The sequence below is a fragment of the Canis aureus genome, chromosome 22 (assembly GCF_053574225.1).
Source record: "Canis aureus isolate CA01 chromosome 22, VMU_Caureus_v.1.0, whole genome shotgun sequence".
In the NCBI taxonomy this organism is placed as follows: domain Eukaryota; kingdom Metazoa; phylum Chordata; class Mammalia; order Carnivora; family Canidae; genus Canis; species Canis aureus.
In genome coordinates this window covers 13,584,295-13,611,861 of record NC_135632.1, presented here as the reverse complement: position 1 = coordinate 13,611,861, position 27,567 = coordinate 13,584,295, and the positions used below count along the sequence as shown (strand labels likewise).

The window sequence follows — 27,567 nt, the reverse complement described above, 5'->3', positions numbered from 1 at the left end:
AAAAAGCAGCTTGTGCCACTGAGAAGCCAACTACTGAGATGCTTTTGTACCATCATCTCCAAATATGGGTGCTACCTCACTACAGACCAATTATATTCTACTTTACAAATCTAGCACTGAGATGGGTGGAACATTCTTCCTATTAAACAAGAAAAAAAAGAGCTAATGTTCTTCCAAACATTCCTTGTACTGAGTACAATGAAACCCGCATTAAAGCATATTTTGCCTCTAACAGGCAATTCCCTGTCTTAAGCAATTTCTTCAAAGTGACTCTGTATGATAGAATCCAGCACTTATTTTTAAAAACTCCAGTTAAAAACACATATTTTGGCTATGCAATTGATCTTTAGGGTGAATGCAAAATGGGAGTTTTATTGCAACTCTTTGGATTTTATACAGTGATTTTTCCTAAACCATTTCATTAAGGTTTAAAATGCATACTAGCAGGTAAAAGATTAAAAAATAAGACTTTATTTTCTGAAGATAAGTTAAGGACCCTGGGAAATTAAATGATGTTGATCAAAACACTGAAATCTATTTCAAGCAACACTAGCTCACCGCTCACTTATAACCAAAATAAAATGGAGGGAAGGACAGGAAGTCCCACTGTGTCATACTTATAAAAATGACTTTTCTATATTGCTTTCACTCTATATTTTAGGATTTCACATTACCAGGAGTAGAGAATAGAAAAGGAGCATGAACATGTAAAAAAGATATGAGCATTTTAAGTTTTATTTCTGGGATGAGAAAGATATACCAGACGATTTGAAGATTTTTTAAACTATCATAAATGATATATCACACACGACATATCAGATATTTATAAAAGGCTGCATAAAATCAGAATGGAAGACCTTGATTACAAAAAAAGTATAGTAGGAAATTTAATGCATCTTATTCAGAAACTGACGTCTAGTAAAAATATAGGTAAGGACATAAAGAATTTGAGTAACATAATCAAGAAACTCAATTTAATATATATCTATAGAACTTTTTTCCCTCAAAAGTAGCAAATATACATTTGTTGCATGCCCAGGGAACATACACCCAAATCAGTCATGTACTTGGTCACAAAGAAAATCTTGTATTTTAAAAGTAGAATCATTATAGGCTATCTCCTCATAATTTGATCACTTAGAAATAATAAAAAGGGTATCAAAAATTGTAATCATTTGGTAAACTAAGAAACTTTTAAAAACTTATCTATCAAAGAGAAACAAAAACTGAATCATCTCAAATGTACTCATGGAATTAGGCCAGGATCATCAACGGATGCTAAAAACGGTAGGTAAAAGATTGTTGGGAACAGGATATTCACACAGTACTCAAGTATTGAGCCATGGTTAAATACTAATTACAAAGGTAAAACTGTACCTTTACAGTGGAGGTTACTATCGTAACCATATGAACAAACTCGGCCTCACCAAGTGGAACAACCTGACCTAGTTTCCAGTGTATAGGAAGTGTAATAGAGAGAAAAATACATTAATTGATGCTATGAGGAAACAAATCTAGAATGTGGAATAGTGTGCAAAACAAATGACCTGGTTCCTTCTAAAAATTGGTGTCATGAAAGAAAAGAAGAAACTGATTTAAAGAGATTTAAAAAAAAAAAGACAAAGAAAAAAGAAAGAAAAATTACCAAATGCAGTGTATAACCTTGATTAGATCCTGAATTTAAAAACGTCTATATAGGGTACCTGGGTGGCTCAATCAGTTGAGTGACTTGATTTTGGCTCAGGTCATCATCTCAGGGTTGTGAGATGGAAAGCCCAGTTGCATTGGGCTCTATGCTCAGTGAGGAATTAGCTTCTCTCACTTTCTCCGCCACTCCCTTCGCCCCTCCAAACCTTGTGCAGTCTCTCTCTCTCAAATAAATAAATAAATCTTAAAAAACCTCTATACAATATATGTTTTCTTGCATTAACTGGGGAAATCTGAACATATACTGATATGATAAAAACTATTCCTTGTTTTTTTAAAAAATATTTTTATTTTTTTTAATTTATTTTTTTAAAGTATTTTTAAGTGTAATATTAGTATTTTGGTTATCTAAGAGACTGTCCTTATTTTTCAAAGATGTATGCTTCAGCCTTTAGATCAGAAGAGTATGATGTTTGTCCTTACATTCAAATGATTCAGTAAAAAATAAAAGAATAAATAAAAAGTACTTACATGTTTAATATCTGTGATATACATGTATATGCAAAAAGGGTGAAAAAGCAAAATGGAAAAAATTATTAACAATGGATAAAGTGAGGTGAGGGGCATTTGGATATTTATTTCAGTAATTGGTTGAACTATATGAAATTGCCAATACATGACCATTTTTGAGCTACAAGATGACAACTTTACATTTGAATACGCCAAATACCATAGAAGACTCTGGAAAGGTGATTAAAGATCTACCATTAAAATGACTTCAGGGACCAAATGGTTTTACAGCTGACTTTTAACTAATCTTTAAAGACTTGATCAGGGCAGCCTGGGTGGCTCAGCGGTTTAGCACCACCTTCAACCCAGGGTGTGATCCTGGAGACCCAGGATGGAGTCCCAGGTCTGGTTCCCTGCTTGGAGCCTGCTTCTCCCTCTGCCTGTGTGTCTCTGTCCCTCACCCGCTCCCCCCCGCCCCGTGTCTCTCATGAATAAATAAAATAAAATAAAATAAAAACTTAAAAAAATAAAGACTTGATCATTTCTATGCTATTTCAGATCATAAAAATATAGAATTGTCTTTACTTCATGTTATGAATATAGCACAACCTTAATATCTTAACCCAATAAAGACAGCTTCCACTCCCCAAAAGAGAAAAATAAAACTATAGGCTAATTTCAGTAATTATTATAGATATAAAATTATAGGAAAAATAGCTATTCTGAGAATATTGGGATAATTCATATCAAAACATTCATCAATATGTTTCATCACATCAATAAAGTAGAAGAAAAAACTATGTGATTATGCTGAAAATGAATTAAAATTCATCTGACATTTTTAATAAAAGCTCTGAGTAAAGTAGGGTTATTTAATGGGAGCAAGGTACTGCTCAAAGGACTTTAACATATATTTTGTCATTAAACTTCACATATTTAATCTTCAGAGGTATATGCTATTATCCCCATTTTATTCTCTAAGGGCAAATGGCTAGGAGGGGGATCCTGAGTCATATAGTAATTGTATATTTAACCTTATAAGAATCTGCTAAAGTGATTTACAGATTGGCCATACCATTTTGCGTTCCCAACAGCAATGTTCCAAGTAATGTTCCAGCAATGTCCCACTAGCAATTCTTTTCAAGCCTGTAACTTATGTTTTCATTCTCTTAACAGTGTCCTTCGCAATATATATATTTCATTTCAATGAAGTTACAATTTACCTTTTTTTCTTTTAGGGATGATGTTGGTATTACATCTAAGAATCCTTTGTCTAACTCAAGGTCATGAAGATTTTCTATTACACCTTCTTCTAGATGTTTCATATTTAACATTTTGATCTATGGCCCATTTTGAATTAATTTTTGTATAAAGTCTGAGGTTTAAGTGAAGACTCATTTTTTAAATCTTTGGATATTATATTAAATTTCTATTTCTGTGTTACAAATTACCACAACCTTAGAGGATTAAAACAACACCCGTTTAATAGTTCACAGTTCTGTAGGTCAGATGTCTGGCACAGTGTGACTGGATCTTTTGCTCAGGGTATCATAAGGCTAAAGTTAAGGTATGAGCTGGTCTGAATTCTTGTCTGGAGGCTCTAGGGGAAAATCTGCTTCCAAGTTTATTCTCACTGTTGGTGGAATATTCAGTTCCTTGTGGTTGTATGCCTGTGACTCCCTTTTTTATGTCAGGGATACTCTTAGGAATTGGGGTTGCTCACATTCCTTGTATTCCTTACTTCCATCCTCAAGCAGCAACAGTGCATCAAATCCTTCTTGTGTTCTGAGTTTCTGAATTCCTCTTTTATGACCAGCCAGAGAAAACTCTCTATTTATAGAAAGTCTCATGTAAACACTTCCCAGATAATCTCCCTAATTTAAAGTCAACTGTGCCATATAATGGAATCTATGCTTGGCAGTAAAATCCATCATATTTGCAGGTCAAAGGAGTATGCAAGGCATGTATATAAGAGTGAGAAAGGACAGGAAATGTTGGCAGGCATTTTAGATTTCTACCTATCACAAATACCCAGTTATCTAATACCATGTGTAGAAAATACTATCCCTATTTCTTTGAATTGCCTTTGTACTTTTGTTAAATCAATTTCTTTGAATTGCCTTTGTACTTTTGTTAAATCAATGAACCATATTTGTGGGGGTCTATTTTTGTACTCTCTTCTGTTTAGTTTGCTTGTCTCTTTCATCAATATCACATTTTTTTTGTTACAGTAGCTTTGTGGCAATTCTTAAAATCAAGCAATGGGAATTTACATCTTAATTTTTCTTTTTCAAATTTGGTTTAGTTATTCTAGTCTCTTAAACTCAATAATTAACTTTCTGTATCTACAAAATATTCAGCTGGAATACTGATTAGATTTGAATTAAATTTATGGACCAATTTATGGAGAATTAATAACTATGTTGAGTCTTTCAATCCATGAACATAGTATAACTCTCCATTTATTTAGGTCTTTCTTGATTTCTTTCACTGGCATTTTGTAGTTTTCAGTATACAGATTCTGAATGTGGCTTGTTAGATTATATTTTCTAAATACTTAAATTTTTTGGAGCTATTGTTAGTATTTTTAAAAATTAATTTCTGTTAAATAGAAGTGTTGAGTGGATATTCTTGACTCATTTCACATATTAGAAAGTGTTCAGTTTTTCACTATTAAATATGATATTAGCTATGGGTTTTTGTAGATGTCCTTTATAAGTTTAAGGATGTCTCCTTGTATTCCTAGTTTCCTAGTTTTTTTTTTTTTTGAACATAAATGAAAATTGTTTTTTTGCCAAATGCTTTGCCTGCATCAATTGATATGATCATGTTTTTCTTTAATGATTAATATGGTAGATTTCATTGATTGATATTTGAATATTGTACCAATCTTGCATTTCTAGGATCAATCTCATACAGTTGTATTTAGTCTTTTTATGTATTGCTGGATTTTATTTGCTAATATTTTATTTTGCATCTATGGTCATGAAAGATTTTGGTCTATAATTTTACTTTCTTGTGATATCATTGTCTGGCTTTGATATTTGAGTAATTCTGGCCTCTTATAATAAATTGGAAAAAAAAATGTCTTCCTTTTCTGTCTTGGGAGAGGTTATTTAGAATTAGTGTTATATCCTCTTCTAAAGAAGATTTTGCCAGTGAAACCATCTGGGCTTGGAGTTTTCTTTTTTGGAAGATGTTAAACTATAAATTCTATTTCTTTAATGGATATAAAATAGTTCAGTTTATTTCTTTCTGAATGGTTTTTGGCAGGTTGTCAAGGATTGTTACATTTCATCCATTTTATTGAATTTATGTGCATAGAGTTGTTCATATTATTCATGTCTTTAAGGTATATCATGATATTTCTCTTTCATTTTTGATATTGGTGATTTTCATCTTTTTATTAGTCTGGCTAGAAATTTGTCATTATTATTTATCTTTCCAAATAACCATATTTGGCTGCTGATTTTTCTTCTATTGTTCTTCTATTATCAATTTTAAGTTTCTGCACAAACCTTTTATCATCCTTCCTTTTGCTTGCTTTGGGTTTAGTTTGCTCTCTTCATCTTCTAATTCTGAACGATTAGATTGTTGGTTTGAGAATATCCTTGTCTTCTAATATAAGCATCTAGTGCTATACATTTATTTTTGAACAGTGCTTTAGCTGCATCCATAACTTTTGATATGCTATATTTTCATTTTCCTTTGTTTCAAGATATTTTCTAATTTCTAATACATATTGTTTATTTTGCTGTATCTGCATGCATTTGAAAAGAATATGTATCATGCTGCTATTGGGTTGAATTTTCTATAAATGTCAATTAAATCCAGTGGTTAATGGTATTGTTCAGTTCTTCTATTCTTTTGCTGATTCTCTGCATACTTGTTATACCAATTACTTAGGAATGACTATTGAAGTTTCCAACCAAGTGTGAATTTGTCTATTTTTCCTTTTGGATGTACCCATTTTTGCTTCATGTATTTTAAGGTTATGTTACTAGGTTTATATACATTTTATATAGTTGTATCTTTCTTGGTAAGTTGACCCTTTTACTATCATTGTGTAATGTCCCCTTTATCCATGAGAATTTTTCTGAAGACCATTTTTCTGATATTAATATGACCACTCCAGCTTTAGTTTGGTGTTTGCATTGTACTTATATTTTACATCTTTTCCATTATTTATATTTAACCTACTTATATTTTTATACTTAAAATGTATTTCTTATAGACAGCATATCAGCATATAGCTGAGTCTTACTTTAACCACTTTGATGATCTCTTTTTTCAAAGTTATATCTTTATACCACTTAAATTGAATATAATTATTGACCTGTTAAGATTTAGAATTATCATCTTATTACTTGTTTTCTGTTTGTTGCTATTTTTTCTTCTTCTTCTCCTGTCTTCTTTGGGGTTATGTGAATTTGCTGTGCACTCCATATCACCCATTCGGTTTTTTACTATATCTCTTTGTTTACACTTTTTAAGTGGATGATCTAAAAATTACAATATAGGGATGCCTGAGTGGCTCAGTGGTTGAGCATCTGCCTTTGGCTCAGGGCATGATCCTGGGGTCTCGGGATTGAGTCCCACATTGGGCTCCCTGCTTGGAGCTTGCTTCTCCCTCTGCCTGTGTTTCTGCCTCTCTCTCTGTGTGTGTGTATAATAAATAAATAAATAAATAAATAAAATCATAAATAAATAAATAAAATCTTTTTTAAAAAATAAAAATTACAATATAAATATTCAACTTTCACAATCTACTAGTTACTTTATTATTTGAGGTAGAAAGTAGAAAACTTACCACCTTACAGGTCTCTTTACCCATTCCCCTTTTAGAAAACTCCATAAGACAATGTTTAAATTTTTCTTAAAACAATCATATATGTTTGAAAGATATTACAAGGGAAAATATAGCCTATTATATTAAACAGATATTTACCATTTTTGTTGCTCTTCCTTCACTTCTGTTGTTCAAAGTTTCCTTCTAATATCATTTTCCTTCTACTTGAAGAAATTTCTTTGGCTTTTTTATTTTTAAGAGCAAGTCTGCTAGTGAAAAATTTTATGCTTACTTTTGTACAAATTGGATAATTTCTAATAATCTACCTTTAAGTTCACTGACATAGCTGTCATCATTTATTTTGCTGTTGATCCAATCCAGTGAATGTTTCATTTTGTTATTGCATTTTCAGTTCTAAAATTTCCATTTCTTTTTTTCTTGTAGCTTCTGTTTCTCTGCTTCTTCCCAGTTTCCATTTGTTTTCATTGTGTTTGCTCTTTCTGGAACATGGTTATAATAGCTGCTTTAAAGTCTTGATCCGCTCATTCCAAAATCTGTGTCATCTTGGGGTTAGTATATGTTGATTGTGTTTTCCCTTGTGAAATATTGAGATTTTTCTGTTTTCCACATGCTGACTAATTTTGGATTTATTCTGATAATTTTAAGTAATATGTTAAGTGTCTCTGGATCTAGATATGTTAAGTGGCATAGGATTCTCCTATGCAGAATGTTGATACTGTCTTTTCCCAGGCAATCAACCACATTAGGTCCAAGACACAAGTCTTAGCAATCTTCTGTTGCCTATGTTTTCAATGTCAGTTGTTTCAAAGTCTTTACAGTGTATTCAGATCTGTCTTGAATGTGTGCCATCCAGTGTTTTGTCTGGAATTTGAGTGATTCTCTACCTTGTAGTTTATTTCTCAAAGCCTTTGGTGTGCTGTTTAAGGTCAGATACATGTATACACAACTTGAAGGTGAGCTCCAAAATTTATACACAACTTTATTGGATCACTTTCAAGCCCTCGCAGGGCTTTCATTTCCCTACACTGTTAGGTGTTTTTCATAATTTTTCCATAATATTATGTCTGCATCAGAGCTCAAGCAGTGAGAAGATTAAGAGAAAAAAAATCAATGGAAATTCTTCCCAAGGTCTTAGGACCTGAGCTCCTCTGATTGGAATTTAAAGGTCTACCCAACTGTTGCTGCCATCACCACTGCTGCTGCCTCAGGATTGCCTGGCATTGGGATGAGACAGAATGAAATAAACAACAAAAATGTAACCAAGGGATTTCCCCCTTTCTTCTGACCCACAGAGGCTCCTTTCCTGTTCCTGTGCCCCAAACAGAGAATTTCTCTTGCAGTTCTATCTTCCTTGTTGCATAATTCTGGTCTTTGAACTCCTTTTGAGTCAGGTCAAGAGATTTCAGAGGGGAAAAAAAGGGAAATTCACTGCTGGTTTGATAGTACATACTCCGAATTCTGGTTTCCTTTCCCAATCTCTCTGCTACTATTTACTTTTAAGAGACTTTAGATAATTGATACAGGTATTCTGTTCAGGGCTTCTAGTTATATTTAGTGAAAGAGGCATGGGGGAGTATATATTACTCAGTCTTGACCAGAACTGGAACCCTCTCCACAGACTTTTGAATAATAAGTTTTATCTATTGAACTTAAAATTACTTTTTTCTCAGACTTCATCTATTACCAAAGCAAAGATACATCTATTACTTAAAGTAAGGTAACTATATTGGATCATACTTTATGATAATAGGCTAATAAATTCTCTTCGATACAGCAGAAGTTTCATTGTTTGGTAAACTTAATAAATGGGTAAAGCTTATTGATATCGATGTTCTCAAGAGTATGTTGGAGAAGATAAATAAGAACATGCCTAGTGGAGGGTAGCTGGTAGTGTGAAGATAAAGGCTGTTATCTCTGGAACTAGGACAATTCTGTACACAGAAAGAAAGCATATTAAAGAACTCAGATGACATTGGAAGCAAATTTAGGAGCTTCTAGTTCATATAGTTGGAATAAATCTGGGATACTTTTAGATCAGCAGTAAGTTATGACTGTTATCCAATATCTTTAATAGAATGTGTCAAACTAGATTGCTTTGAGCAATAAATATCTGGAGTTGTGAAACATTTTTTGGAAGAATTTACAGAAAATAGAACATAATTTTACATGGGGGTTAAGGTTGAGGAATATAAAGTATAAGTTTACATTTAAATGAGTAAATTGGTTTCCCATGTTTCATGACAGAAGTTATTTCTGAGGTGTGTATATTGATACAAATTAATACAAAATATTCAAATTGGTATAAAATCAATGTAAAATAATAAAATTTAAACAAATTGATGAAACAGCACAAATTAAGTATCAAATAAGATTCTAAGCAAAGCTTATATTAAGAAGAAAATAGAAGCATGCTCTAGAATTTTTCTGAGCTGTTAGATAATGGTAATGCTTTTTGTGAACATTTTTCTTTAAGAAGTTTATCATTTTGAATGCAGAAATAGGAGCTGCCTGTAAAATTGATGAATCTAGTTACTAAAAATACACTAAGGTCTCCAGAGGCTATTTTTTTGTTTCCCTTGTAAACTGTGTTTTCACAAACACAACTAGTAATATTTATATGTATGTATGTGTGTATATACATATGCCATAAGCAGTAAGAGTGGATAAGAAAAGGTTTATAGTTGGTCATTTGGATATTGTTCTAGAAACATTTGTTGAGCACTTACCGTGTGCCCTAAATTCTTCATACATGCAACATTTAACCCTTATAACAATACAAAGAGGTAAGTATTATTATTATTCCAACTTTATAAATAAGAAAATTGAGGAATAGAGAGGCTGAATTTATTGCTTAAGGTCCCACAGCTCATAAGAAAAGGAGGCAAGGTTAGTACCCACACTGTCCAGCTTCAGATTATGTGTGCTGATTTACTATATTAATATACCAATATTAATTGGTATATTAATTAATATACCAATGAAGCAAATTGTGAAACATGCATGAGACTTTGGATAGTAGAGATGGAACACAGCTAGATATTGAGGGAACTTAATTATTTGAATTCCTCCATTATATTAAATTGACATTTCCTTGCCTCAGTAATAAATGAAGTCTGTAAGCAGGTATATTTAACTTTGCTATTGTTTAAAATTACAAACACTACAAAGGATAGTTTTTCCATTACATCTGTGTGTATTCCTATGGTGGCTATTATTAGAAACTTTGTAGTCAGCAGGTATAAATGATAAAGAAAGCATTTTAGCATGGCATTACATTTTTAACTAAATTAATGATAGCGATGGAGCCATTGGACTAAATTATTCACTCTACAAAGGACACAGGTCCCGTCTGCTAATTTTTTGTGTGATATGTGGAAGAGGCCAACAAAAGGCTGACATGGAATCCTGAATGGGGTTGGGAGACAGGTGTGCAGGTGACCAATTCCTACAATTCCAAATTCCTGTAAGTGAAAAAGACAAACTTCCTTACTTGGCAACATTGGACCAGGGTTAGCCTCGTTTACCTTTAACTGTTCTAGGTCAAAGAGAAAATCTGCACCAAAACATTTCTGTGCTGCATAGCAAGTCAACCCAATCATTCATGATGGATGAAGATTTCCTGTGTTTGTTTTTAACAGGCCTGTCTTAGTTATAAAAGCACATCTCTTCCCCTGCTCCCCACCCCCGAGAATTTGTTAATCAAGGTAGATTGCAGGCATCAGCAATAAGCTCATTTATTTAGGACCACAGAAGAATACTCTAGTTGGGCATTCAGGCCTGGACTCAGGCTGCCTGGGCTGGAGTCTGGCTCTGCAGCCCAGCCCCCCAAACCTGGAGCAGTTTGCCTGGCCTTACACACCCTAGGAGGTACCTATTATTATCCTATATTATAGATTAGAGGCTAAGTCACGGGGAGGTTATGTGCCTTATACTTTCTTACCTAGCATCTGGCACAGATTAAGTACCTAATATAAGCTATTACTAATTGAGATGTTAGAAGCCAAAATTCTGGAAGCTCTAGAAGTCATCTTGCTGAGGACACTTTCTAATGCTGTCTGGAATATAAGTTCTGTATTGCTCTGGTCTATAAGGCTTTTTATACTGTGACCAAGATATTTTGAAGAGATGGGTCCAGCATTCCTATGTGGGGGAGCCCAGGAAAGGTTTGCACTGTCTATATGCTCCGTTCTCATGTGCTTGGTTAGCTCCATGCGGTGCCCTGTCCTAAACCAAGGATGGGGCTACCAACCAAATTGGTTACTGCTACTAGAGAGTTCTCTGCCTTGTTGATCTTTGAGGTTTATTTGTAAGCATGTGTGATCATTTGGTGGATAATCCTGTTTACTGGCTTCTGTAGGGAGAAGACTGATACCCTTGATCTCTTGTTTCCTGGCTAACAGCAAAGCTAATCCTTGGAGACTGAAGGTTGGCTTTTCCTACCACCAGTATTAATGTATTCCACAGAAGGGAGGAGATCCGGATTCTAATCAAGAAACCATTCTTCTTTCTTTTACATAAAAACCTCCAAAATAATACTGCAGGAGTCTTTCTTTTTTTTCTAGAATTTTAAGAAACAAAGTTCTGTGATTTTTTTTTTGAAATGCTGCATTAAGAATATTTTATTATTTTTAAAAACAAAATAAAATAGCTTGAGGACAAGAAATTTGAATGCGCTTAAGACAAAGCTTAACAGAATTTATTTTATTTATTTTTGTTTCGGTTTTGTTTGTTTGTTTGTTTATTTATTGTAAGAGCAGGAGGAGGGGCAGAGGGAGAGAGAGGGAATCCTAAGCAGGCTCCACGCCTGGTGCAGAGCCCAGTGTGGGGCTCAGTCCCCCAACCATGAGATCATGGCTAAGCCAAAATCAAGAATCATACATTTAACCGACTGAGCCAGGTGCCCCTTATTTAAATTCTATTAGTTAACATATAGTGTAATATTGATTTCAGTGGTAGAATTCAGTCATTCTTCACTTACATATAACACCCAAGGCTCATTACAAGTGCTCTCCTTAAAGCCTATTATCCATTTAGCTCATCCCCTGCCTACCTCTCTTCCGTCAACCCTCAGTTTGTTCTCTATAGTTAAGAGTCTCTTATGGTTTGCCTCCCTCTCTCTTTTCCACCCCCTTCCCCTATGTTCATCTGTTTTGTTTCTTAAATTTCACATGTGAGTGGAATCATACGGTATTTGTCTTTCTCTGACTCACTTGTTTTGCTTGGCATAATATACTTGAGCTCATCCACATGGTGGCAAATGGCAAGATTTCATTCTTTGTGATGGCTGGGTAATATTCCAGTATGTATACTTATATACATATATATACACCTCTTCTTCATCCATTTATCAGTCGACAGACATTTGGGATCTTTCCATAATTTGGCTATTTTTGATAGTGTTGCTATAAACATGAGGATGCATGTGTCTCTTTAAATCACTACTTTTGTATCTTTTGGGTAAATACCTAGCAGTACAATTGCTAGGTCATAGGGTAGTTCTATTTTTAACTTTATTTTGAGGAACCTCCATACTGTTTTCCAGAGTGGCTTCACCAGCCTCCATTCCCACCAAGAGTGTAAGAGGATTCTTCTTTCTCTGTATCTTTGTGAATACTTGTTGTTCCTTGTGTTTTTGATTTTATCCATTCTGGTTTTGATTTGTATTTTCCTGATGGTGAGAGATGTTGAGCATCTTTTCATGTGCCTGTTAAACTTCTGGATGTCTTCTTTGGAAAAATGTCTATTCGTGTCTTCTACCCATTTCTTGACCGGATTATTTGTATTTTGGGTGTTGAGTTTGAGTACTTTATAGATTTTGGATACTAACCCTTTATCAGATATGCCATTTGCCAATATCTTCCCTCATTTCATAGGTTGCCTTTTAGTTTTGTTGATTGTCTCTTTTGCTGTGCAGAAGCTTTTCATCTTGATAAAGTCCTAATAGTTCATTTTTGCTTTTATTTCCCTTGCTTACAGAGACATGTCTAGTAAGAAGTTGCTACAGCTGATGTCAAAGAGGTTGCTGCCTGTGTTCTCCTCTAGGATTTTGATAGATTCCTGTATTTAATTTCCATCTTTCATCCATTTTGAATTTATTTTTGTGTATGGTGTAAGAAAGTGGTCCAGTTTCAGTCCTTTGCATATTGTACAATTTTCCCTCAAACCATTTATTGAACAGACTTTTTTTCCATTAGATATTTTTTCCTGCTTTGTCAAAGCTCAGTTGACCATACAGTTGTGGGTCCTTTGCTGGGTTTTCCATTCTGTTCTATTGATCAGTTTTTGTGCTACTACCATGCTGTCTTGATGATTACAGCTTTGTAATACAGCTTCAAATCCAGAACTGTGATGCCTCCAGCTTTGGTTTTCTTTATCAACATTGAATTTTGTGGTTCCATACAAATTTTAGAATTGTTTGTTTTAGCTCTGTGAAAAATGTTGGTGGTATTTTGGTTGGGATTGCATTAAATGTGTAGATTACTTGAATTGTGTAAAGATCATCCTGAATTTCTCTAAGCACAAGATCATTGCTGTTTTAAAGTCATTTCCATTGAAGTACAATTCATCTTACTACTATCGGTTGTTATCTTACATAAAACATTTCATCTGCATCCTACTATGCTAGTTTGAGGCTAAGTGGCAAGTTTTATTGGGGCAAAAACTAACTCAAGTAAATACTAATAATTTAAAAGAGAAGTAAAATTAAATCAAGAAAGGAAGGGAATGTAAAGTGTACAAATAAATTATATATCAAGTGAGAATGTTTGAGTTTATTCAATATCACATTTGCATTCTGGCTTCTTGGGCTTCTCCATTTGTGTCATTTTATTAAAGCTCCAGTTTACTTACATTCTAGTATTTTACAGAAGGAGTCTGACATGAAAGTTGGTAAATGAGGTATTGCTCTATAAACAAGCAAAGCCTTGATAAATACAGTCTAAAATAATGGACAATTATCATTTAGAAGCTATGATTGAATTGAAGATTTTTTTGATAACACTCTAAAACATGACAGGGAAGTAGAGCATATGATGATGGTATTGTTCATACATGGTTGAATCAAATTTATGTCATGTTTGTGTGTACACTTATATACATATTAACTTATGTCTCTATTCTTTTTTTAAAATTTATTTTTCTTATTTTAGGGGGGAGAGGGGTAGAGGGAGAAGGAGAGAGAGAATCCCAAGCAGGCTCCATACCCAAATTGGAGCCTGATGTGAGGCTCAAACTCGAAACCCTGAGATCATAACCTGAGCCAAAATCAAGAGTTAGATGCCCAACCAAATGAGCCACCCAGGAACTCCTATTCCTATTCTTTATGCTTATTCTATTATGTTCTATTTCTCTCCCATTAATCAATGCATTGTGACTCTTCCTTCTTGAGTTAGCCCCTGCCTCCATCCAGCAGAGGTGTAAGAATTTTAAACTGAGGGCTTAGATGTGCCTGGCCCTGGGGCAACTCCATTCAAATCTGGTAATATTTATTATTAGCCCTATCTTCATTTGGGGTTAGGAAGTCTCAACTGGTGGTTATCAAGATGTAGCCTTGGAACCAGAAGCATTAGTATTGCCTAGAATGTGGTAGAAATGCAAATTCTTAGGCCCTGGGTATTCATATATCTATGAATTTCAGTTTTCCTTCTCTGATTTTTTTCATGACTGGGTGTCTGATCTCTCTGACTGGATTTCTGCCAATTCCAGATTTTACACACTAGTTCCTAGCTGAGATTTCCACCTTGTCTATTATAATGGAGCCCCTTTCTCTAAATACATCATGGTCCTGTCCTTAATGCTCTCCCCTCCTGGCTGGTGGCCAAGTCTGGCCTTGAGTCAGTTGGGCCATTTGCAGCTAATTCCCATTGGGGCATCTCCATGTCCTGACAACCCCCATGCCTTGCCCCTCAGCAGGCCATAATAATGCTGGCCTAGGCTGACCTCCAGACTGGTTGCCTGTGGATGCCATTGTTACTATCCTTCCTTATTAGGCCCTGTCATATAACCTAGATAGTCATTCTAACCTGCCAAAAGCCCCATTGTTATACTCCCCTCTCCTTGTTGTTTTGGATATCAAGAGACTGCATAAGCTATGACATCTATTTGAAATCAATAGTACCGTTAGAAAACACTAGGGGAGAGTTAGGTAAACACTTTAGGGGCAAAACATATTATTGATTTGGGGGTGACTGCTTCAGGATGAAGAAAAACAACAGTAGAAAATAAATTACATTTGAATTTACTTCAGAAAATGTTGATGTCACTACTTCATGTTCTGAATACTCTAATTTACCTGATAGGGTACTTAATTCTTTTATTTTGTAGGGATTAGGATCCTGTAACTTTTGTTTTCCAAGCCCTAATATTTCCATGCATGGATCTCCCTACTGAAATTTATTTTCCAGAAACTTGAACACACCACTATCTTGCTAACACTTCACAGGGGACCCGGTGTTGTAGAGTTTAATGCAATATGTGTGCTCATCCATTGGAACTTACAAGTAGCTACTACTGTGAAGGAAATTACAGGTCACATTTATATGCCTAGAAAACAATTCAACAAGCATTTCAAAAACACTCTCCATTCACCTTTGGTCAAAGTCTTTTAATGTGGTTAGCGATATTCACAGTACTTCAAGAAGTTTTTTATTTCCTTGAATTTGGTTAAATGTATGCATGGCCACTTGGCCCAGTTTAAGCATAAGCTCTCTTGTACTAAAGTTTTGAGTCTTGTTTCTGCTTCTTCTTTGTCAGATGGATAGAAAATGATCAGTAAGTGCTTAACAAAAAGCAATTTACCTTGTGGTTTATTCATTTAATGTTTTATATAGCAATTATTTATTTAATCCTACTATGTCCTAGGCACTGTTTTGGTACTGGAATAAGAATCCTTGTCTGAATCTTTCTGGAAGTCATTTTCCAGTCAGATGGATCTTTTCCTGTTAGATATGATGGGTATGGACTTGTCTTACAGAGATTGGGTGGAGACCAGGGAGGAGCTAGCTGCACGATCATCAAGATGTATGGCATCGAGAGATAAAATGTGATTTACCTGAAGCACTGTTACATTTAGGGATATGAAAATGAGAACCCAGGTCAAAAATATACTTAAATAAAGGCAAGAACATTTTAAAATAGATTCACCGATTTTTACAATTGGCACAAGCTATCCATTTTTGTCAAATTTCCACTTTGCCTATTATACTAGAACCCTGTCAGGCCCTTTCCCTAAACACAACACATATTTAAATATATAATTACATAAATACATCATACATACATATTTAAAATCAATGGATACCACTATCCACTATCTATATACTTTAGATTTATGACAATCATCTTCCAGGCATTTCTTGGAGGGCCCCTGACTGAAGCTTCATTGCCTTTTCCCTTGAGAAACTGTTTAACCTATGTCTATAGGATCCTTCTGGCTAAACATATGGTTCGCTAATCAAATATATTTAAGGATCTCATTTGTCCCTAATTCTATCCCAAATGCTATAAGGAATTAAAAACAAAACAAATTTACTTTCTCCATGATATTACAGCTTTTTTTTTGTATAAATCCTGTTGAATTGTATCTTGAGGACAAGACCTGTGTGTTTCTCATTTTTGTAAACTCCAGGACATATTACTTGTATTCCATAAGTATTGTTGGATGGGGAAATTCATAGATACATAAATTTATTTCTAGAGACAGACTGTAAACAGCACTCTGAGATTTCTAGGACTCTTGGAAAAGTCAGTTCATTTGGTGATAGGTCTAGGAGAGGACAGACTGTTTCACCGTGTGAATGAAAGTCAACTTCACCCCAGGGAAAGTTAATGCATAGACCAGTCATTGTACCCTTGACCAAATGGTACCCTTGACCAAATCAGCAACACCAGAAATGAAACAGTGTAGCAAAGACTTGTAATGATATCCTTTGTTAAATAGTGTCACTCACCTGATCTGAAGCCAAGTCAGCATGGGGGTCGTTCCTCCTCCAAACACCCAGACTGTGAAGAACACGAGGAGCAGTGTGGTGGTAAACATCATTTGTTTGGGCTGAGATTCTGTGTCCCGAATAGCTAGGGCAAATGCTATTGCTCCTCGCAAACCTTACAGGAAAAATCAAGAGGGAATAAGAGAAAGTGAATATCTGCATGAATCTCATTCTCATTTTCCTGTATTCATCTTTATAATTTTCTAACAAACACAATTACTTTTTAAAAAAAAATATTTTATTTATTTATTCATTCACGAGAGACACACAGAGACACAGGCAGAGGGAGAAGCAGGCTCCATGCACGGAGCCTGATGTGGGACTCGACCCCAGGACCCCAGGATCATGCCCTGAGCCAAAGGTAGATGCTCAACCACTGAGCCACCCAGGTGCCCCCACAATTACTTTTTTAAATTAACCTTTTGAGATAATTATAGACTCACATGCTATTGTGAGAAATAATATACTTATTGCATGCCCTTGCCCACTTGCCCCCCAGTAATAGCATCTTTCAAAATTAGTATAATATCACAGCCAGAATTCTGATATTGATACAGTCAGGATCCAGTACATTCCCATCATCACCAAAGTTCCTCATGTTGCCCTTTTATGACCATATCTACTTCCTTCACACATACCCCTTCCTTAATTTCTGGCAACCAGTAATCAATTCACCATTTCTATAACTTTGCCAGTTCAAGAATCAAATGGAATCATGCAGCATGTAATTTTTTGGAATTGGCCTTTTACACTCAGAATAATTCCCTGGCTGTTCATCCAGGTTGCTGAATGTATCAATAGTTTATCTTTTTTTATTGTTGAGTAGTATTCCACTGTATGGATGCTCCACAGTTTGTTTAACTATCTATCTGTTGAAGGATATCTGGGCAGTTTTATGGCTATTAAAAAAAAGCCTGCTGTGTTTATAGGTATACGTTTTCACTTCTCTGTGGTAAATGCCCAGGAGTATAATCATTGATTGCATATTTTTAAAAGAAATTACCAAACTGTTTGCAGGAGTGGCTAGATGCCATTATATTCTTACCAAGAATATAGAAGTCATTTAATTTCTCTGCATCCTTACCTGCATTTAATGTTGTCACTATTTTTATTTTAGACATTCTGGTAGGTGTCATTGTGGTTTTAATTTGCATGTTTCTTTCTTTTCTTTATTTACTTTTTAAAGTAGGCTCCACACCCAATGTGGAGGCCTTAATTTGCATTTTTCTAATAACTGATGATGTTGAACATTCTTTAATGGGCTTATTTATTTTCTTTATACCTTCTTGGTTGAAATGGCTCCTCATGTCTTTATCTCATTTTCTATTTTTTCTTTACATTCTTTTAAAAAAAAGTCTCATGTTCTAATTGAATTACTGGATTTTTGGTTATTGAGTTTGAGAGTTCTTTATATATTCTAGATAATATCCTTTGTTGGATATATAGTTTGCAAATATGTCCTCCCATTTTGTAGCTTTGTATTGATGAAGTCTAATCTTTTGATTTTTCCTTTTATGAATCATGTGTTTGAAGTCAAGTCCAAGAATACTTCACTTGGCTCTAGGTGCCAAAGATTTTCCCCTATGTTTTTAAATTTTATTTCTAAAAGTTGTATAGCTTTACATTTTACATTTTAGTCCCTGATCATTTGAATTAATTTTTGTATAAAGTGTGAATTTTAGGTTGAGATTCTTTTTTTTTTTGGCCGATGGATATTTACTTTTTTAATTGAATTGATTTTGCAACTTTGTCAGAAATCAGTTGGGTATATTTGTACGGATCTATTCCTGGGTTCTCTATTCTATTCCATTTATCTATGTGTCTGTCCCTCAACTAATAGTACTCTGTGTTGATTACTGTAGATATATAGTAGCCTTTAATATTGGATAGAATGATTCTTATATTTTGTTCTCAGAATTATTTTAACTATTCTAGGTCTTTTGACCTTCCACAAAATTTAAGAATAATACTGTGTATAGCTACAAAAAATCTTTCTGGGCAAATTACTTTTAAAAAATCAAATGTGTCAGACAATAAGGAAAACCAAGCTTATGGGCCATTGAAATTAATAAATAATTAAATAACATTTAAGAACTATTCTAGCCTGAGTACATACTATTATAAAGTCTATAATCTAAACTATCTATTAAACCTGCTTTTTTTCTTGTTTTTTTCTTCTTTAACAACAATATGCTAAGTGAATTTTTATGAATCCACATTAAATGTATTTGCAAGAGGAGGTACATTAAAACTTCAAATCAAAGTGTGATGACATGAATAGAACAGAGTTGAAGACTTTGAAGAAGAATAAATAAAAGCACAAATAGTAAAGTAAAAAAGTTAAAATGGAAGATCTCTTTTGGGTAACACAAGACTTATAAGACATTTACGGGCCCTGTGATATCAGATAACAGGGCAAATAACCATTTATAATGACAGTAAGAAAAAGTCAAAGAAGTAGGGATTTGGTTATTTTTATAAGAAGGTTTGAATCATGTACGTAAGATTTCAGTATTCCACGTTTTATAATATTTACTATATCTAAATTTCTAAATCTTTATTCATACATTAAAAGAATTTTAGAAATCGGACACAGGTAGGATGAAAACTATAACCTGGGTTCTTGACTTAGATATAATGTTCTTTCTTACCTCCATGCCACCAATATACAAGAGAAAAATGGCATAACACAAGATCGAGAGGATTAGGCTAGGGAGACTTAATATATTTTGCACGAAACAAGGAAGCTTCAGAAAGAGGAACATGCACTCTGATTATAAAATACCTTGAAGGAACAAAATGTAATGGAAGAAGGAAATTATTCTAAATTTCCATGTAGACAAGGAAATGGCCTTAAGATAAGGAAGGTAACATTTGAAGTAGATACTAATATAAAAAAATTCTTATACATCAGAAATTCTGAACACTAGAGATGACTGTACTCAAGAAAAGTCCCCCATCAGAGATTTTCATACATTCAGGCCCAGCTAGGAACAAAAGAGTGGGGATATTAATAACTCTTAATACTGGGAAATATTTTAATAATGTTCTCTCCTGGAAGTACAAATGGTGTCATTAGGGAACAGAAACTAAAAGAAACAATCTTGCAACAGACTTTGGGTAGCAGAGGAGAGAATTTATAGGTCAAGGTAAAGCTCCGAGCAGTATCACAGTACAAGATTGGAGATAGAAGGTGATCTTTTCATTTTCTCTTTTCCTCAAGCTTGCATTGCTAGAAATGTTCATAAAGCAGCATCACTCCAAATTAGGTGGTGAGTATTAGAAGTATTAAGAGATGAGACTATGTATTTCTTATTTTATTGAATATGTGTGTTTCTACTCTGAGTTTTTCTGAGAAAGAAGAGACTAGACTAGAATAAAAGAAAAAGTAGTTCTATCATGCTTATTGTAAATTCTTTCACATTAGATATCAAGGGCAAGAAAGTATACAGTCATTTTTTTTCTAAATATGTTTGATGATGTATTGTTATTATATTAAACTAGCATAACTAGGTTCTTAAAGCTCAATTGTCTATACAAGAACAGTTCTTGGTTTAAAACTATACTCAAAAGATAGCTGTTATTTTGACTTTTATGAAATATATATTTCATATATAAAACTTGATTTTCTACAGGAGATGCAATGTAAAGATCTTTGAAGATGAAAAAAAAAAAAAAAAAAGGAAAAGTTCAGCCACCACCTTTTACTTGTAGCAGGTTGGGAAGTCTGCTAAAAGGGCCAAACTCCAAAATGTTGACAAGAGGATACATTCTCCATAGAACAATCATCTGAAAAACCACAGAAACAGGATGCTTTTAGAGAAGGGATCATTTGTCTGTAGCCCTGGTCACATGTGGCGCATATGGCATATGCCACTTGTGAGATAGGTTGGCACCATGGGAAACATGGAACTGAGACAGTTGAGGTTGCTAAGTGGACAAAGTGAAGCTATTTTAGAACCCCAGATAAGAACTAATGCCTATATTCCATCCTTTATGATTTCAAAGTTATTTATTACACATTTGGAGCCTACATAATTGTCAATCAGTGGTCATTCATTGCTTCATTCAATACATATACGTGTCTTAGTCTACCATAACAAAATACCATATGGGTTGCCATAGTGAAATACCATAGACTGGGTAGTTGCAACAATAAAAATATATTTCTCACAGTTCTGGAGGCTGGCATATCCATGATCAGAGTGTCAGTGTAGTTGGGTTCTGATGAGAGCACTTTTCCTGGCTTTCAGAAGCCCACCTTCTGAAAGCAAGCTCCATATGGTGTTTCTTCTTACCAGGGCAGCAATGCCATCATAGGGGTCCCACCCTCATAATGGTGTGGGAAACAAAGGCAAAAGAAAAATTAAATTTCCTTACTTATAGCCCACTGACAAGTCTTTGAAACAGGCAGAGTGACATTCCTCTAGGAACTCAGCTGCCTCGATGTTAATGCTTTGCTAGGGGCAAAAGGCAATCTTAGCCTGACCCCCAGGATCCTACTTTAACTTATAAAAATTCCTTTGGAAACATCCTTTATCTTTACTCCCCAATGTATATGTTGGCAGTCATCCTCCAAGTACATGACCCAGGGATACACATATAAAGATTCTCATGACTCAGATTTTATTGGACAGGAATAAACAACCTTTTCCCAACCATAGCTAGTCCCTTCAAAGTTCTGGAAACTTTGCTTCTAAAATTCCTTAGAGGCTATCCCTAACCCCCTCCCAACTTCAAAGTATGTAATTGCTACTCCTCATGACTCCAGTGCAGCTCTTTCTGCCCACGGGTCCTGTCTCCGTGTCGTCCTCCGTCTCCGTTAATAAAACCACCTTTTCCACCAAAGATGTCTCAAGAATTTTTTTCTTGGCCATTGGCCCCAAACTCCAACATCTTTCCCACATCAATAACATCATCAAAACTTAATTATCTCCCCCAAAACCCCATCTCCAAATACCATCATGTTGGGGTTAGAACTTCAACATAAAAATGTCAAGAGACACAATTCAGTTCATCTGCTTTGTGGAGATTCTGTGCTCACCTATCCTATCTATTTAACATGCATTTGGAAAACAGAGGGGTTTAGGATTGAAATAAGTTCCTTCAGCTACCAGCAAAATACTAGATATGACTTAGAAGTTTCTTTCAGCAAACACTATCTCCAAAAACACATCCATTTTGCTTGGAAACTCAAGAAATCCAGAACTCATTGTCAAAGCTTGTGTATTGTTTCGTTTTATGGGTATGTTGAGCCTTCGGATTTACCTTTTTTTTTTTTTCTCCTTATTTTAGTCAACTAATGGAAATGATTTTATGCTTTTGGGGGTTGATAGACTATACCATTTCTTTTGAGATGGGTTTACTTTGCAGAGATATGACATATTTTCCATACTCAGTTGGAGAGTTAGCATCATCTTGGGGAATAAAAGAATTACCTGCAATTAAATGTGGTTTCTTTTAAAATTGGCCTCTAAGGGATTCTTATGTTAATTATGTTGATGTTCTATTCATAACAATAGAAGACTATCAACCAAAGAAAGCTTTCTAGCAAGGACCCCTGCTGCAGAAACTGTGCAGCTTCCTGTTTATCTTTAAAGAGCAAAAGTGAAACTTAATCTGCTATAAATTTGCAAATGTATTCTGAATGGTTGAAGGTCAAATACAGCTACACTTAAATCACAGGAATATAAGTACTCCTTAGGGCATTTTTACTGAAGGTGCAAAGCAACAGTTGAAAACTAAACATTTATTGAGCACTCACTGTGGGCTACACATTACCCAAGACACAGTGGGTAAGTGCAGTAATGAGGAAGTTTAGGCTTCTTTATTCCAGGGCTCATGGTCCTACAAAAATGACTTTCTTAACAGGTAAGTGGGGATAAGGTATATTAGAGGTGTGAAGTGTATACTTTGCATGTATAGTCTGATGGAAAAGAAAAGATGGCTAACCTTCATGAGGTTCCAAATTATGACGACTGTCAACAGATATGCAATGTTTAAGGAGCTGAAATCAGTGGTGAGGTAAAAGAAGTCTTTGCTTACATGGTTTCCTAGGCTTGAGTCATCTTCTCCCATCCTGTCTCCAGTTCTTTCTTTTTATAACTCTCCTCCAAATTTCATCTAATTCCAACCGATCTTCAGAGCTCAACTGAACCATCGATTTCTCTATGAAGTCCCCTTTGAAGTCTGGGCCTGGGTTGGGCTAATTTATATGCCTAGTACAACCTGTGCTTGCCTTATCAGGGGACTTAGGACATTACACTGCAATTACTGTTGCTAGTTGTTGTTTATCCACAATGCCTACAGCAATGCCAAGCACATAATAGGTGCTCAATAAATATTTGTTGATCAGTGAATGCATAAATGTTCTGATTCTTCCATTCCTGATTACATATAGTTAATCCTTAATACCATCTAGTTCAATGACATGATTGAGTAATTGTTTCTCCAAGTTCAGCTTCTGCCTTTTTATTATTTATTGAAACCCTTATATTGAGAGTCAAGGGACCCAGGATCTGTTCTCAGGCCTGTTCCTAATAGGTTGCATGATCATAAGCAGGTTGACTCATCTGGATCTATGTTGTCTCATATCTGGATGGAGATTTTAAGATTAGACTTATGGTCTTTAATTGGAAGTACACATCAGAATCAGTTTGGAACTTTAAAATATATGTAGCTATTGATGCTAGTGTCCTGAATCTAGATATTTAGATTTAGCAGAGAGTGGGTTATATGATGGCTCAGGCTCCTCTCATTTTCCACTATACTGCCTTGGTCCAAGGCCCATTACCTTACACCCTGATATGCTGCTGGCCAGCACTCTGGTATGTTGGCCTCACAGCCTTCATCCTCTCCTCTTTCCAGACTATCCATATTCCTCTGAACAGTTTCCTTGCAACCTAGCTTTATCAGGTTCTTATCTGACCTAGCAACCATAAGTGGTTTCCTACAGCCCATAGAAACCTTTCAATCAGAACCTTACCCCATTTTTCCCATTTACCTCCTCTTCTCCACTGAGTACTTTTCATATCAACAAGATGGTCTTCCCTCTTCCATAAACAATTGCTGTCCTTAGCTCTGTGCTATGACTCCACTGTTAACCCTTTCACTCCTTTCTGCCTATATTCTACCCCCATGAAGTTTTCCTAGAATACTCCAGTCCACATTGTTCTCTCATTCTTAGAAATCCCATAAAACATATTGTCATGCTGCTTTCATCAGTAAATGATATTCTGAAAAGAATCAGTAGTTTAATTTAATCTGCTATTTACCCTCAATTCTTAATCTTTTAAAGGTTGGAATTACATCTTCCTTACACTTGTAGTACCTGAAACATAAAACTTAGTAAATGTTTTTAAATTGAACAACTGCAGAGGTTTCTGGTTCTCTAGATATGAGGTGGTGTTATTCATATATTCATTCATTCATTCATTCATTCATCCTTTCATTCATTCAGGCTCCAGGGGATAGTAGTAAATAAGAGATAGTCTCTGTCTTAAAAGAACTTCCACATTATTTGGAAACTATATATATATATATATACGAGGTGTTTAGGGTGGTTAGGAAAGCCACTCTGGCCAGGTGGCATTTGAGCAGAGACTCTAATAGAATGAGGAGAGACCATGTAGATATCTGGAAGAAAAGCATTCCAGCCTTCTGGAACAGTAGATGCAAAGTCCCTGAGGTAAGGATATGTCTGGCATGTTCAAATAGCTGCAAAGAGGTTGGCATGGCTGGAATGGAATGAATGTGGCAGGGGGCAGGGAGTGGAAAGAGATAATGCCAAAGACGTAGCAGAGCCAGATTACATTGGGCTCTTGAACAGCAAGGCTTTTGAATTTTATTTTGAGATGGAAAACTTAAGGAAGGTTTTTGGCAGGGTAGTGATATGATCTACTCTATGCTTAAAAGCATCACACTGGCTCTGCTATAAAAAACTGATTCCCAGGCTGGAGGTAGGAGGTCAGTGAGGAGGCTGCTGCATTAGTCTGGATAAGAAGTAAAAGAGAATCAGACTAGAGTGGTAGCATGATAGACACTGGAAAAATCTCAGAGGTTGACAGTATTTGCTGATGGGTTGGATGAAGGGTGTGAGAAGAGAGAGAGAACTCCAAAGGTTAAGGCCAAACCATTGGAAGAACTGGGGAAAACTGGGGAAAGAGCATGTTTGGTGTACATGTGAAATCCAAGATGCCTATTGGTTTTCCAAATGAAAAGATTGAGTGGGTAGTTATATCTAAGAGTCTGGAGTTCAGTGAAGAGGTTAGAGTCTTTTTACTGGAGAGAGTGGGAAGACGGGAAAGGAATTTGGAGCTTGAGAGTGTAGGAAGATAAAGTTTATTTTAAACCAAGTCTGTTCTTGCCTCAAGGCCTTTGTATTTGCTGCTTCTCCCACCTCCAATCTCCTCCTAGTCTGCCCCTTGGCTGTTCCTCCTTATTTCAGTCCTCAGAAAGACTGGTCTGACCATGCTACCTAAATTCCCTCCACTTTCAGCCAGGTCTTTTTTGTATATCTTTTATGCACTTACCAACATCAGAAATTATCACTTTTTTTAATCTTTAAGATTTGTGTTCCTTCACAAGAAAGCAAGGTCAGTGAGAGCATATCCAGTGCTACTCCTGGAGAGTAGGCACTCCAGTATTCAATGAATACATGAACGAACAGATGACGGAAAGGTCATGTTTTGCATATGAAACACAACTGGAATCCAAAAGAAAATGACAGTAGATGGACAGGGATGCAGAAATGTCCCTGAGAAACTGACCCATTCCTTAAAAGAAATGTCTCTTAAGTTATTTTGCTGACTCTCTTTCCATTTGGGATATAATCAATTGCAATCCTCTCTTTCTTTTCATTTCAAGTACTGTGAGGGAGTTGACTTCAAAGATTTAACACACTCTCATCAATAATCTGATAAATCAAAACCTAGTTTGGATCTACAATTGAATTATGTATTGCTTTTAACCTTGCTGAAGTTCCGTGACCTTGCAAAGGGTAACTACTTTCAGCAAAAATGTCAGTCTGGTTTCAAACTACATTTTCCAGGATAGTACAACCTTGCTACATGGTTCCATTTTCAGTTCAACATGATTTTATCACACGGAAGTGATGCCAACAGATTGTTTTAGTGGAAATGTCTTCTGAATTCAAAAATAAATTTAGTTTTTTTTTTTTTTTTGAAACTGTCTGTATTAGACAAGCAGAACTTTCTTTCCTTCATCTCTCTTCCTGAACTTGAATCATTTAAACTTAAGGCCACTGAGAAAGAATGCAACATGACTTTGGTATATTTTTGCATAAAATGAAGTTTGTTTTTTGGATGCCTTGGGCAGCCAGGAAGGGTACTGTAAATAGGATTAGCTCTGTCACAGCTCTGAGTCAACATGCATAGATGCCTCTGGCTTTGGAAGTTTATTTTTATGTAGGTAAATTGGATGTGGTAGTAAACTGCGGAATAATCCTTGCCACTAGCTGAAATCTTCAACAGAGAGTTTCAAAAGAAAGGCTAACAGAGATCAGAAGAAAGTCAATATTCGATGAATAGTATCCAACTTATGGCCAGGTTGCATTCCAAAAGCCAACTCATGGGTTTTCTGTATAAACCAGTGGTTTTCAAGTTGGGTGATTTTATCCCCCCAGGGAATATTTGGCAATGTCTGGAGACATTTGTGTTTGTCTACAACTAGGGGACAGGAGACACTACTCTTAATTTCGTGGGTAGAGATCAGGGGTACTGCTAAACATTCTGCAATGTACAAGACAGCCCCTCCAAAAAAGAATGAACTCGCCCCAAATGTCAATGGTTTCTGGGGTTGAGAAACCCTAGTGTCGATGCTGGATTGCTTTTTCCCATAGAAGCGATATTATAAATGGTGATAATGTTCCTCTTACGGAGGGCTATGTTGGCAAAGATGGCTATCTGTCATCTATTCTTATCATCCATGGTATGCTCCTGTAACTGCATAGACTACATTTCTTAGCATCTCTTGCAGCTAAGTATAGCCTGATGGCTACTTCTTACTAGTGAAACGAAAGCAGAAGTGATAGATGTCATTCCTGGGCCAAGGCTTTTAAGAAGCAGCTGTTCCTATCCCAGTCTCTCCTTCCCCTTATGCTGGCTGGTTATAAATCTCAATGAGCAGTGGTTCCCATACTTTAGCTGCATCAGAATCAACTGGAGGACTTGTTCAACCTCAGATTGCTGAGCTTCATCCCCAGAGTGTCTAATTCAGTAGATCTGTGGTGGAGCTCAAGAATCTGCATTTTTAAATAGGTTCCCAGGTGGAGCTGATACTGCTGGTCCAGGGACCGCACATTTAGAACCCTTGACTTAGGGACTTATGATATCACAATATGGAAAGACCCCCGTGATATCTGAATCACGTATCTAGAGGAGAAGCATCTTTTCCCCTGATTCCATGTTAATACGAGCCAGAGAGGATTTACTTGTTGTGGTTCAACCACTGAATTTTGGGAGCTTCTGTGTTTCAGCAGTTTAGCTTAATCCTAAAGCTCTCTACATCTACCTACCCCACCCTCTCCCAACTACAAGTCCCTATAGAATCACAGAATACTTCTTTAATAGGAGAGAAAATAGGGGCTGGAAGGGA

At 35.5% G+C, this 27,567-nt stretch overlaps 1 protein-coding gene across 10 annotated transcripts in view; it reads right to left on the bottom strand.

The window, feature by feature from the left end:
• The window catches only part of SLC9A9 (solute carrier family 9 member A9), a 654,903-nt gene that overhangs the window by 182,409 nt on the left and 444,927 nt on the right, over window positions 1-27,567 (bottom strand). For all 10 annotated transcript variants that reach the window (XM_077864842.1, XM_077864844.1, XM_077864845.1 and 7 more), the window contains one exon: window positions 16,915-17,068. In XM_077864842.1, the coding sequence (XP_077720968.1) occupies window positions 16,915-17,068 (154 nt within the window). The remainder of the gene's footprint in view (window positions 1-16,914; window positions 17,069-27,567) is intronic.